At 53.7% G+C, this 13,076-nt stretch overlaps 2 protein-coding genes across 2 annotated transcripts; both read left to right on the top strand.

The window, feature by feature from the left end:
- Positions 1-1,663: 1,663 nt before the first annotated feature.
- HOXA10 (homeobox A10) lies at positions 1,664-4,206 on the top strand. Its single transcript, XM_075705920.1, has 2 exons — positions 1,664-2,477; positions 3,932-4,206. Exons 1-2 carry the CDS (start codon positions 1,664-1,666, stop codon positions 4,204-4,206), a joined length of 1,089 nt encoding a protein of 362 aa, XP_075562035.1.
- A 6,721-nt stretch (positions 4,207-10,927) lies between these two features.
- Positions 10,928-12,830, top strand: HOXA9 (homeobox A9). The gene is made up of 2 exons (XM_075705791.1): positions 10,928-11,474; positions 12,592-12,830. The coding sequence occupies exons 1-2, from the start codon at positions 10,928-10,930 to the stop codon at positions 12,828-12,830; spliced, it is 786 nt and encodes a 261-aa protein (XP_075561906.1).
- Positions 12,831-13,076: the final 246 nt, after the last annotated feature.

Here is a 13,076-nt window from a genome sequence, read left to right as displayed (position 1 = left end):
CGGGGCGCTGAGGGGTGCGGGGCGCCGGGGGGTGCAGGGCGCCGGGAGATGCGGGAGGCCGGGGGATGCGGGAGGCCGGGGGATGCGGGACGCCGAGGATGAGGGACGCCGGGGGATGCGGGACGCCGGGGATGGGGGTCACCCCACCGGGCAGGCAGCGGCCCCGCCGCCAGCGCCCTCCCGGGCACGGCAGCCCGGTGCCAAGGAGCGGCTCCCGCCGGGGACGGCGCGGACGCCCGGGCGGCCGCAGCCGCTCTCCCCGGCCCGCACTGCTGGAAGCGGAGCCCGGGCGGCCGCTGCTTCCCTGGGCAACGTGCGGGAGAGAGGAGCGAGTCCTGCTCCTCAGGGATGGGCAGCGAGTACTGGGCAGCCCCAGCGTCCCCTTGGACTAAAGAGCCCTCAGTTCCGCCGGCCAGGCAGTGAGGCGACTTCAAAATGGCATAAGCGAGAGATGATGGAAGTGAAAGCAAGCCACCATTAAGCGATTCATTAGAAAATCTATCTGTCTCTCTGTCTGCGTCCCTGTCTGTCTGCTATCTGTCTGGTACCTCCGCCACAATTACATATTGACTGGACAGGGCTGTCTAGTATCTCAGGATTCATCTACTTAGTCTTCTTTCTATTATTTAGTACATTGCCTGTGAAAGAGACGCTGCTTTTGAAGAGCCGAAAAGTGAATGACCCAAATTGAGGGGGAGGGTGGGGGGAGATATAAAAATGATCGCCCAAATATAAACACATCAATAAACAGGGTGCGCAGCATCCTGCGAGGATCCATTTGAACTGCTCGCGTCTGGCTTCTTTCTGTGGCATACGTCTGGCTTTATACTTTAAATGGTAATCAGACCTCGGGAAAAATCCAGCGTTAACTAAAGCATTAGGAGCTGCGACCGCACAATCAATCCTCCCAGAGTGGCATTGCTCCCTGAGAGATTCTTCAGCGCAGCAGCGAGCATTTTATCTCCAGGAAATTTAAGCCCATCCTGGCGTCGTGGCGGTGATGTTAGGCTGGAAGCAGCCCCCTTCCTCGGTAGTTTAACGCGAGAGGCACCAGGCCCTTTACGGTTTCCAATGATCCGTGATAAACAATAACACGTCTTTTATTTCTTAAGAAACGAGACAATCAAATAAAATGAGCAGAGCCTGAGCATAAAACACCGGGCGAGCCCTGGCTTTATTAATTTCGTGAGACACATAGGCTGTGCAGGGAGGCGAGCAGGCGTTGCTGCCGGAAAGCCCAACCGCGGGGAGAGAGGAGCGATAGTAAAAGCTTCATCTGGACACCGCTTCAGCCTAGGTATAATAAACATCAGGACCGCCGGGCTAGTTTATAGCGGTGCGTGTGATAAGAGGGGAGCAAAACTTGGAGCCGATGCTAGCGAAGCCCGCTCCTTCCCCTTCCCCTTCCCGGGAGCGCGGCTCCCGCCCCGGCGCAGGCACTCGCCCATGTGGGCGAAGCGTGCGCGCCTGTGTGTATGGAAATCCATATTACACATTAATATACATCTATCTCCCAAATTCAGAGGTCGACCTGAGAGCAGCTCGGTGCATACGAAACCAGACGGGGAGGGGTTGCTGGGGAGGCCCGGGCTTCCATTGGCTGCAAGCGTCTGCCGTGGTGCGGGGGTATCTCTAATCATATTCAGCATGTTTTGCACAAGAAATGTCAGCCAGAAAGGGCTATCTGCTCCCTTCGCCAAATTATTCCACAACAATGTCATGCTCCGAGAGCCCGGCTGCAAACTCTTTTTTGGTAGACTCCTTGATCAGCTCGGGCAGAGGGGAAGCGGCGGGAGCAGGAGGCGGAGGCGGAGGCGGCTACTACCCCAACAGTGGTATCTACCTGCCACAGGCGTCCGATCTGTCCTACGGGCTGCAAAGCTGCGGACTTTTCCCCGTTTTGAGCAAACGCAATGAAGGTACTTCTCAAAGCATGGTCCCCAGCTCGCACCCCTACGTGTCAGGGATGGAAGTGTGGCTAGACCCCCCCCGGTCCTGTCGCATGGAAGAGCCGGAGAGCCAGCAGGCCACCTCGTGCTCCTTCGCTCCAAGCATTAAGGAGGAGAGCTCCTACTGCCTCTATGACTCTGAGAAATGCCCCAAGGGCTCGGCCGCCACAGACCTCGCTCCCTTCCCCCGGCTGAGCGCCGAGGTCAGCCCGGCCGGCGGCGGCGGCGGGGTCCCCGTCCCGGGCTACTTCCGCCTCTCCCAGGCTTATGGCACCTCCAAGAGCTACGGCGCGGGGCCGGCCGGGGCGGCCCCCTTCCCTCCGCAGCCCCCCGGCCGCTTCCAGACGCCTCCATCTTTGCCTCCCGTCCCGGACGCGGGGAGGAAGGAGGACGAGGAGCGCTCCCCCAGCCCCTTGGCGTGTGTCTCCCAGAGGGAGGACGAGACTCAGGCTTCATCTTCCACCGCAGAGGAGCTCTCTCCAGCTCCGTCGGAGAGCAGCAAAGCCTCTCCCGAGAAAGAGCCCGTAGGTAAGCGCATGGTGATGATGATGATGATGGCGGTGGTGGTGAGGATAAAAAAAAAAAAAAAAAAAAAAAAGAAAGAGCAGTTGAGGATCGTAGTGGCATCGCGATGCGAAAGGAGGATCCCAGCTGCCCCGCGGGGCTGCCAAGAAGCGCTGCTCAGGCTGACCTTCTGAACTTTGTAATATTCGGGCATGGGGTTGCCGTAAAAATTAATGTCCGTCCTATAGTTTAAAACCCTCAGAGCCTTCGCTCTGGGCAACTTTAGCCTGCATGCTGCTTAAACATATAGAAAAACAAGATCAATCTTCCCCCTGTGATGTGAAGGTGCCTACCAGATAACAGAGATGTTTGTAAAGCATCCAAAATAAGCAATAGGCAGTGCCAATAAATAAACCTATTAACGCGGTAAGTTATATTTTACGATCCAGAATGCTTTTCGGAATAACAGCCGCGCTGAAATGTGCCATCTATGAACTGCTATCAAATTAGACTGATGAATGCACCGCGAATATCCTTCAGCGTCTACACTAGCTAACAGGCTTGTTATTTATTCATTTGCTTATTTATTTCTCTTTCGGGTCCCCATGGCAAAAAAAAAAAAAAAAAAAAAAAAAAAATCACTCCCCTTCCCTGGGCGGCAGACTTTTCAGGCGCTTCTCTCCGGCCGCATTTCAGAAGCCCTGTTATTCCTTCAGGCGCCCCGTTGGAAAATAATAAGATCAAAATAAAAAAGAAAGCGGAAAACTACTAGAGAGCCAACCCCAAACCACGAACCGCTCCGAGCCATCGAGGGATCGATGTTACCTCTTTCCCAGCCGGTTCCACTGATAGGAATAAACACCCTGCAACGGGGGATTTTTAAGATTTTTTTGTTTTTTTTCCCCGAAATGGTTGGAAAACAGAGGGCCGGGGCGAAGCCCCCCGCGAAGGCAGGGGCTGGAGGCGGGGAGGCTCGGGCTCCCCAGTTCACCTTGTTTACCTCCTCCAGAGCACACTTACAAAGTTCAGATCCGCAGGCTTTGTTTTTTGGGAAGCAGGTGCCTGGTGGGGCAGATGTAAGACCTCAGGCCATTCACCAAGCGCCCCCCAGTAACAGTGGGCTGGCAGCGGCCGAGGGGAAGCGGGTAAAAGCCTGTTTTGGGGGGGGGTCGGAGATGAACTGCCCAGCGGGGCACGCTGCCCCGCCAGAGGCTGCCCGGAGCCTTTTGAGCAGAGAGGCAGATTTTCCCGGCCGGCTCCAGGGCCTTTGGGAAACCGCTTTGAAGCTCCCGGTTCCCACAAGGACACCCCACATTCCATCTCCCCGCAGCTGGCGGAGCGAGCCCCCCGCCTCCCCCCCCCCCCCCCCAGACGGACACACAGCCAGATGCTCCTTTCACCCTCTCCCCCCCCACCCCCTCCCAGCTCTTTGCCTCCTACCCGCTGGTAACGTCCCTTTTTTACTTTCTCAAAACTAGGCAATTCAAAAGGAGAAAATGCAGCAAACTGGCTCACGGCAAAAAGTGGCAGAAAGAAACGGTGCCCCTATACCAAGCATCAAACTCTCGAGCTGGAAAAGGAGTTTCTATTCAATATGTACCTGACTCGTGAGCGTCGCCTAGAGATCAGCCGCACAGTCCACCTCACAGACAGACAAGTTAAAATCTGGTTTCAGAACCGCAGAATGAAACTGAAGAAAATGAACAGAGAGAATAGGATTCGGGAGCTCACAGCCAACTTTAATTTCTCTTGATGAACCTATAAGCACATCTTTACGGTTTAAAGAGCCAGTATCATTTTCCTAGGCTGTAGTCATCCGCACCTGTATGGATTAACGATTTTAGACGTTCTCAATATGTCCTTAACCTCTTAAGAGCTACTTTGGGGTGGGGTGGGGAGGCGGACTAAAGCCACGCTAATGCACAAAATGCCGTGCGTGAACCTCCCCGCTTCCTTCAGCCTTCCCCGGGGCCGATTTGTTCCTTTAAGCTTTGAAACACAGAAATACCGTTTCAGGAGCTGCAAATATCTTTTCCCCAGTATCTCTCTCCGAAAAGTAAACAAGCTCGGTTAAAGGCGCGTTCTTTTAAATTATAAGCGGTGTAACTTGGACTGTACGTAGCTGCAGAATGAAGATATTTAAGCCTTTCCATATTTCTATATATTGGGAGCCTTCCCCCCCTCTGTTTTCCTTTTCTCCCCCCTCCCCCCTTTTTCCTTCGAAAAGCAGGACTTACAATAATGAAATGCAGGCATCCTTTAAAAGGGCTTCATGGGAACGGGTGTTAAGAGAGATTCTTTTTTTCTTTTTTCTTTTTTTTTTTTTTTTTTTTGCTTTACCTTAAGTCAGTACTACAGCTTTAAAATTGGCCGGGAAAATGAAATCTCTTCTCTTTAAAGGTATAAAAGAGTTCGTGTTGCTCATGGACTAAATTATGACACTTACCTCTGAATTTCTCTCGCTCTTTCTGGTTGTAGATATTTACTTAACGTAGTTTTGCTTAAATATGTGGAATTAGTGATTTTTTTCTGTCTATAAATAACGTTACCATTGGTAACGCGTGACAAGCACACAGAAATTCCCCCTTGAGAAGAAACTATTCACTTTTTCCTCACTAATTTCACTGAAAAGTATATATCCTGAACATCAGAAGGACTTTCTGAGCCAGAGTCTGAGATTGCGAGGGAGAATATGTTCGTCTTCCTTTATACTGTGAAGTTACATGCATTAAAGGGTCAAACATATAGGTGAAAAAATTTAAAAAGAGAAAAAAAAAGAAAGAAGGGGAAAAACTATAAATACAGATATGTATAAATGTCTATTATTATTAAAATGCCGATACTGTTTTAAGCAAATTCATTCTATCGTTATTATAAATGTTAGTTCTAGCTATATTTAGTTCTTACCTTAAATCGGAATAAATTAATATTGTAATGCTGCTGTGCGTGAAAAAGACGATGTTTATGTTCTCATAGAAGAATAAAAAACCGTGGAATGAATCCTTTTAATTTTACCTCTTTTTGTGACTGTTTATCCTCAGGTTCTACTTTATGTCTTCGAGAACTTTTACAACAGGAATAGTTGCCTAAACCCCCTGCAATTACTTTAGGAATCTATTTAAATATTACCTAGACGGTCGTAATTTGTCTGGGCCATATAGCGATGGTGCTCTAAGGTTTGTCGGCTTTTGTTCAGTTTTATGACTTGCTAGTATATCTGGATTGTTGCTGTCTTGAACGAGTGGTTTCAGTTGACTGAGGAGCTGCATAGACTGAGGAAGCAAATTACTATTTCTTGAGGGTAGGGAAACGATTTATTATTATTATTTTTTTTAACCAAACACCTACAAGTGCGCGGAGATCTTTAACTCCAGAGGACGGTGACAAAATTCTAGCTTTATCTCAGGGCTGAGAAGAAATCGTAAAGGTGAGCGCATGGGGAGGTGTGTGTGTGTGGGGGGGGACATCAGCCTCGCCTCCCTGCCAGCGGGCCCCTCCAGACAAGGCTATTCCCTACCTGGCTGCATGTGGAAGAGCTTATTTCACCCAGGCTGCTCGGTTTTTTGCATCCTCCCTTCCTTGCTGCATGTTTAGCTAATAGAGTCTCGCACAAAGGGAAGGCAAAAGGAGGGCTGGGAGGAGAGCGACAGCTAATGCTTCCTTGCGGGGTATGTGTATGCCGGGAGGGGGGGGGACACAGACTTTGAACCCGGGCTTACTGGGAGCCGTTAGCTTTTCATGATGTAATATTGTCGTGCACGGCCTTTTTCTTCCCGATTGCATCTGCATGGAGAGGCGAAAGCTGCCCGTGGCGGGGGGGGGTGGTGGTGGTGGTGTCGGGGGGGGGGGGGGTCGTGGTGGTCTGTGTTATTATATTTCTCTCTTGTTTTCATTAACCCACCCGAGGCTGGCCGGGGGCGCGGAGGGGCGCCGGCGGGGCGGGCGGGAGGGCGAGAGGGATGTTTTAGTCACGTTTCTGGTTTTATTTTCGTAGCGGGATCCTTGCGTTAAAGACCACGGCAATGGGGAAAGTAATAATTAGCGGCTGAGAACTGCTCTGTGGTTTAGGTAGTTTCATGTTGTTGGGGCTCCACCTTTCTCTCTACAGCACGAAACTGCCTTAATTACTTCAGTTGATATCATCACCAGGTACGCTTGGTGCGAGGGTCCTTTCTGCCCGAAGAAATCTTAGCGCTGAAGGGATCTGTAGGCGTCAAGTCCCAATGCCATTGTTCCCCATCTGCACCGGAGCCTCCTTTGATTCCTCAGATAAACACGGCAGCCGAGGGGGGAAGCTTGACAAGTTCTTCAAGGTTAGATAGCTCCTAAGCGAGTCCCTGCCTGCTTGCGGGATTTTAATATATCTCGCAGGCTGCATTCAAGGTCAGGTGCGTTTTTACATTCTGCTCGGCGTGGGTCGAGCTCGGGGGGCGGGCGGGCGGGGGTGGGGGGCTGTTTTTTATTTTTCTGCCTGGATTTATTAAAAAACAGAGACCCAGAAGGCTGCCCGGGGGAGGGGGGCGGGGAGAGATCAAGTCTGCCGGCCCCGCTCCGCGGCACCATCACAAACAAGGCCCCGGAGCGCAGGGCCCGCGGCCGGCCGGCCCCCACCCGCGGCGGGGGTTGCCCGGCCCCGCCGGCCGATCCTCGCCCCCCGTGGGGGTGGAGCGGGGGTGGCCGGTGCCCGCCGGGGCCTTGCCGGGGGGCTCGGCCGGCCCCGCGCTGCCGCCCGTCGGGCCCGCTCCCCCGGGGCTGCCCGGGGGGCGCCGGCTGCCCCGCAAGGCCTCGGTTACGATCACGATTGCGGCGCGGGCGCGGGCGCTCTCCGCGGCGGCGGAACGGGCAACAGCGACCTCTCCGGGCCCGCCGCCGCCGCCGCCGCCGCCGCCGCCTTTTGTGTCCGCGGCGCGACCGCGGGCAGGGGCTGCCTCCCGCCGGGCCCTCCGCCCTGCAGCCAGCGCCGGCGGGGCAGCGGAGCGGGGCACCCCCAGCAGCCGAAAGGCAGGCAGGGGAAGGGGCAGGAAACCCCCTCGCTGCGGGGTGGGGGTGGTGTATTTCTATTCATTTTTTGTAGTGGCCGTGATCATTTTTTGCCTCAAAAACGATTCCATACACCCCCCACCCCCCACCCCCAACAAGCGAACCTACAAACTTTTTCGAAACTCCAGGCTGGGCTGCAGGAACTCGGAGTTCGGATAACGGATTGTAGCTAGACCCACCCCAGCCGCTTCCCTGCAGAAGGAGACGACCTCGGCTTGGGGCAGGAGCAGAGCTCTACGTTGCAGTCAAATTTAAGTGCTCCTGGCTGCCTCTGCGCACACTGCGCGTCTAACGGGCTATCTGCTGGGTCTGCGTACGTTCGGGGAGTGTGTTTACAGCGTATGCCTGCATGGCGTTCGGACGTGGGTTTGCCTCTGCCTTTTACTTCCCATTTGAATCGCATCATCCCGGTTTCGGACCGCTTGCCCCAAATTCTGAATCAGTTTTTCTCTCCGCCGTGCCAAAACACCTCCGTGCATTCGCAGCACCGGCGATTCCGCGGTTTGCAGTGGCAGGAAACCCCGGGAAAAGGCGATCCTGAACTTCCCGTTCAGGAGAGAGCGCCAACGCCCGCGGATGCCTGCCCCGCGCCCGCGTACGCTCCGCGCCTCGGCGGTGCGTGGCTAATGAAGCGGCGTTTGCATATGCCCCTCGCTTAAAAACCGACGGGGTCCTTCCTGTTGCAGCCGGGGTTAAGAGCTAGCGGAATGGGAGCCCTGCTAATTTGATTATGCCGGCATGGAGGGCAGGGAGGATTTTTATTCAGGCACGATCGCTCCAGCGGTGCTTCATTCCTGGGAATTCCGATTTCATCTCGCAATTTGATGTGAACGTCTATTTCTGCCTTGTCTGGGGTCTTTTGCCTCCCAGGGCGTAAGCCACCAAAACCTTAAGTAATTTGCAACGCAAATAGTTCGAAGCCCACGCTTCCCCCACTAGCCTTCGTGGCTCGTAGGCAAAATGCACTTTGGGGGGGAAATGGGTGTTAAAGGGACGAAAAGAGAAGCGAATGCTCCCGCGTCACTATCAGCAACGTGACCACATGAAAAATGTCTGTAATTATTTGCTATATTTTATCTCTCGCTTTCTGTACAGCCTCTCCTGCCGCTTGGATGCCGGCAGTGAACAAATGCAGAATTTTACAGGGAAATAAAAGTGCAGGCACGTCCTTTTAAACGTTATTGTTATTCATTTGCTATTATTTTTGGTGAGGAACCAAAAAAATGAAACCCGCTGCAAGTTGAGAACCCAAATTCGAATATAAACATTCAGGACTCCTGCAGCTAAGATTATTTTTTCTGAATGGAAAAAGGAAGTTCTACAATCACATTTCACCACAGCTGACTCTTAATAATAAATACAAATGACGTCGAGTTCCGTCTTTCCAGGAAAGAAATACAATTATTTTTTTCTATTACGGCGTGTCTATACAATGGCCACAAAAAATAGCAGAGGAGAGCTTTATTTGCATTTTGTAAATTGTTAGAAAATAACGGGCTCCTTGTTTGCGGAGATCTTGCAACTGTTCCGTAATTTTCGAACTCTACTGGGGGATAATAGTTTCATTATGGGCCTTTGTAATCCTGAATGGGGGGAGAGAGCGTTGTTAAAAGAGGATCTCTGTAAGATTTCGGATTAAACTGTTGGGAAGACATGAAAAGAAAAAGAAAGAGAGAAGGAGAGGGAGAGAGACAGCCCACATAGCGATGTAAAACTAATTAGAACCACACTTTCGCATGCACAATATTTACACGTGATTTTAATTATTACTCGGCCGTCCCTACCATTTGCTGGGCTCTATTTTCAATAAAAGATATTTCGAGTAAATCGAGCCTCTCGCGGAGATTTTTTTTTTTTTTTTGGTGCCCCCTGCATCCCACCGACCGCGCTCCTTCGCCAGCCACGGGGACAAACAGCGCGAGCGTCCGCCGGAGAAAAACCGGGGAGTCCCAGGCATATTTGCGAGGCGCTCAGCCGCGACTTTAATTCCTAACACTGGACTTGGATCTGGCCGCCTCTCCCTTTCCCCCCGCGCACCCTCCCCTCCTTCTGCGGAGGACTGTAACCCTCCGCTCGGTTTCCGATGCCGCTAGCGTGTGCCCTGCAGTCAAAGGAGGTGCCGGCAAATAAATAACTATATTTGCACATAAATTTGATCCCCCAGAACGCGGGGCGGCCGCCTGCGAGCGCCCCTTTGATAGCCGCCCTGAGAAGCGGGGTGCCTTTCGGCAGCGGGGAGACGGGGCTTTTTCTCCCCTTTCCCCCCGCTGCTTCCCTGCATAGTTACGAATTAATCGTCGTGATAAATACCGCCGCCCGCCTCCGCCCGCGCTCCTTCCCTCCCGGCCAGGGCGGCCGCTCCGCTCCGCTCCGCGCCGCTCCGCCGCCCGGCCCCGGCTCCTCTCCCCGGCCTGGCGAGGGGGTCCCCGGCCGCCGCGGCCCCGTCCAAGGGCAGGGGCGGGCGGGGAGGACGGGGAGGGTGTTCCGGTCACTGCCGCGCTCTGCCCGGCGGGGTGGGGTGGTGAAGTGCACTTTGGTGCGGGGCAGCCTAAATACCGAGCCAGCGCCTGCCCCGGTCCTCCTCCGGCCGGGCGGGGAGGGCCGGCTCGGCGGCGGACTTTCGGGAAGGGGATACGTTGAATTTGACTTTCCGCTGCCAGCCCTGAGCCCAACGGCACGGTATTATTTACAGTGAGTTCCCAAACTAAACACAATAGTATAATTTAACCTTTCCAAGCACTCGTAAATTTTTACTGCTGTGAAACACAGCGATGCAAATGAGCGCGCTCATAGTTACTGACTTAATAACAACCCCGTGGCTCCCGAAACAATAACTCCTTATGAAATATAATAAATATATATTTAAATACAGTATACCGCAACTGCTCTTTTGCTTTTTTTTATTGCTTCAATTATTGTATAATTTTATGTGAAGGTCTCCGATCACAAGGGTGGGTTTTCGGTTTGTTGGTGGTTTTTTTTTTTTTTTTTTTCCGCGGGGAACACGACCCACTGATGGGATGATTAATTATGATATAAAATAGTCCGCTTAAACGAAAAAAAAAAAAAAAAAAAGGGGGGGGAGGGAGAGAGAGAGAGAGAGGAAGAGGGAAGGGGGGGCCGTAATAGGGAATCTGATCTTTTAATCTCAGTTGGCCGCAATTAAAACAAACCCCGCCGTATAACTCCAATATCCCTTTGCATAAAAACATATGGCCTCGCTATAAAAATTATGGCTGGAAAACACTGACCCATTAATAGCCCGCGGACTGATTTATACTTTATTGTTCTGCTCCCCCGCCACGTGACCGGGGCAGCCAATGGGCGCCCGGGCTGCCCTCAACTTATTACTGACTCTACTTCTCCGCCAGCACCAAGTTGTTACGTGAAACCCGCAGCCCCGAACCGCGGCGGGTCCGCCGCCCGCGCCCGCCATGTCGGCTCCCGGGACCCTCAGCAATTACTACGTGGACTCCTTCCTGGTGCCGGAGGGGGACGAGCTGGCGGCGCCCCGCTACGCCCCCGCCCCGCTGGGGCCGCCGCCGCGGCCGGCGGCGCTGGCCGAGCACCCCGAGCTGGCCCCCTGCAGCTTCCAGCCCAAGGCGCCCGTCTTCGGCCCCCCCTGGAGCCCCGCGCACCCCGCCGGCGCCAGCGGCGTCCCCGCCGTCTACCACCCCTACGCGCATCACCAGGCGCCCGTGGCACCGCCCGACGGCAGGTACATGCGTTCGTGGCTTGAGCCTGTGCCGGGCTCCTTGTCTTTCCCCGGGTTACCTACCAGCAGGCATTACGGCATTAAACCTGAACCGCTGGCGGCCAGGAGGGCTGACTGTACCACGTTTGACACTCACACTTTGTCTCTCTCTGATTATGCTTGTGGTTCTCCTCCAGTTGATAGGGATAAGCAAAGCCACGAAGGCGCATTCTCTGAAAGCAATGGAGAAAGTGAGGCAAACGGAGAGAAACCGCAGATCGATCCAAGTAAGTGCGGCTGCGAGGGTAATGGACTTCAGGGCGCTGCGCCGGCCGCGGGGAGGTGTCGAGGCGCTGGGGCTAATTGGGCGGCCGAGCACCGGCTGCCGCCGCCGCCGCTCCAGCCCGCCGGGCTCTGCCATCTGCAAAAGCCGGCGCTGCCTTTCGCAGGCTCGAACGGGATCTAGGACGGCTCGGGCTTTCCGGGCTGAAGGGAAAACAAAAACCCACCCTACAACTGCAACTTAAACACACACACGCGCCAAAACAAACAAAAAAAAAAAAAAAAAAGAGGCAAAAACCGGCCCACCCCCCGCCCCAGCAAACTCCGCGGGACGTGCTCGCACCCGCCTGCCCCGCCGCGCTCCCAGGCGTGGACAAGCGCCGGGGAGAGGGTGCCTAGAAAGCATTGGATGTGAATGTGATCTTTTTGAGGCGGCTATTGCGGGCCTGAGAGCAGAAACCTCGCCGTTGACTTGGTGTCCGTGTCCCCGTCCCCCCCCCCCCCTTTCGTCTCCTCGGTGGAAAACCCCGGGCTGGATGCTCCCAGGGCTGCGGGACTGGTGGCAGAGCGCCTCGGGATTGCTATCGCGATTAACGCCGTGCGAATAAGGGTCCTGAGCGGGCGAGGTTTTAATTATGCCAGCTGTAGACTGGCTCGCCAGCTCCCTGGGTCTTGCCAGTGATGACACGGGAGAAGGTCGGAATTAAAAAGCGAAACAATTTCGATGACATGTTGGTCTGGCTGGTCACCCCCCGGGCTGGCAGTTTGAGGGGGGTGTGTGCGTGGGGAGGCCAGGAAGGAGGGAGGGAGCCAGCAGAGAGAGAGAGGAGGAGAAAGGGTATTTTAAAATTGCATCCTACAAACAATAAAAAAGGCGAGGGGAGGAGGGGGCGGCGGGACTTTGCCGCGTGTGGTTGCGTGTGACCTCTCCATGTGTCTGTATTTGGGAGTCCATTGTGCCTCACCATCCTCTGTGCCTGGGGAAATGAAAGCCACGTCCTAAACCCCAATATCGGGACACCTAGGCGGCTGGTCCTGCGTGGGTCTCCCTCCCCAGCCCCCTCCTCCCACCCCACCCCCCCACCCCCCGAGCCTGAACTTCTCCTGTTTTTTTCGTTGTAGATAATCCAGCTGCAAACTGGCTCCACGCAAGGTCCACCAGGAAAAAGCGATGCCCTTACACCAAGCATCAGACGCTGGAACTGGAGAAGGAGTTTCTGTTCAACATGTATCTCACTAGGGACCGTAGATACGAGGTGGCCAGACTCCTCAATTTAACTGAGAGACAAGTGAAAATCTGGTTTCAGAACAGGAGGATGAAAATGAAGAAAATCAACAAAGATCGAGCGAAGGACGAATGATGGCGACACGCGGGTTAAATTGAAAATGCATAAAGTAAAAAAAAAAAAAAAAAAAGAAAAGAAAAAAAAGAAAAAAGTTAAAAACAAAACAAAAAAATCCTCCCCTCGAGCCCTGCCATGCAATGCGTCTGGGTCCAGGCCTCATTTTTTTTCGCATGGCAAATTCTGATTATGATTGTACTTTGATTGTCACAGAGGCCAGTTTGCCAGGAGAGGTACAGTAAGACTTTTAATTTTCTAATAGGA

The sequence above is a fragment of the Pelecanus crispus genome, chromosome 2, assembly GCF_030463565.1.
Source record: "Pelecanus crispus isolate bPelCri1 chromosome 2, bPelCri1.pri, whole genome shotgun sequence".
NCBI classification, from domain to species: domain Eukaryota; kingdom Metazoa; phylum Chordata; class Aves; order Pelecaniformes; family Pelecanidae; genus Pelecanus; species Pelecanus crispus.
This window is presented reverse-complemented; position numbering and strand designations above follow the sequence as displayed.

What these genes read in the sequence shown, in the direction of transcription:
- HOXA10 (XM_075705920.1), top strand. Translation starts at nt 1,664, where the DNA reads ATGTCAGCCAGAAAGGGCTATCTGCTCCCTTCGCCAAATTATTCCACA. An exon ending in TCCCGAGAAAGAGCCCGTAG is followed by an intron (nt 2,478 to 3,931) that starts GTAAGCGCATGG and finishes TCTCAAAACTAG; the next exon opens with GCAATTCAAAAGGAGAAAAT.
- HOXA9 (XM_075705791.1), top strand. Translation starts at nt 10,928, where the DNA reads ATGTCGGCTCCCGGGACCCTCAGCAATTACTACGTGGACTCCTTCCTG. An exon ending in GAAACCGCAGATCGATCCAA is followed by an intron (nt 11,475 to 12,591) that starts GTAAGTGCGGCT and finishes TTTTCGTTGTAG; the next exon opens with ATAATCCAGCTGCAAACTGG.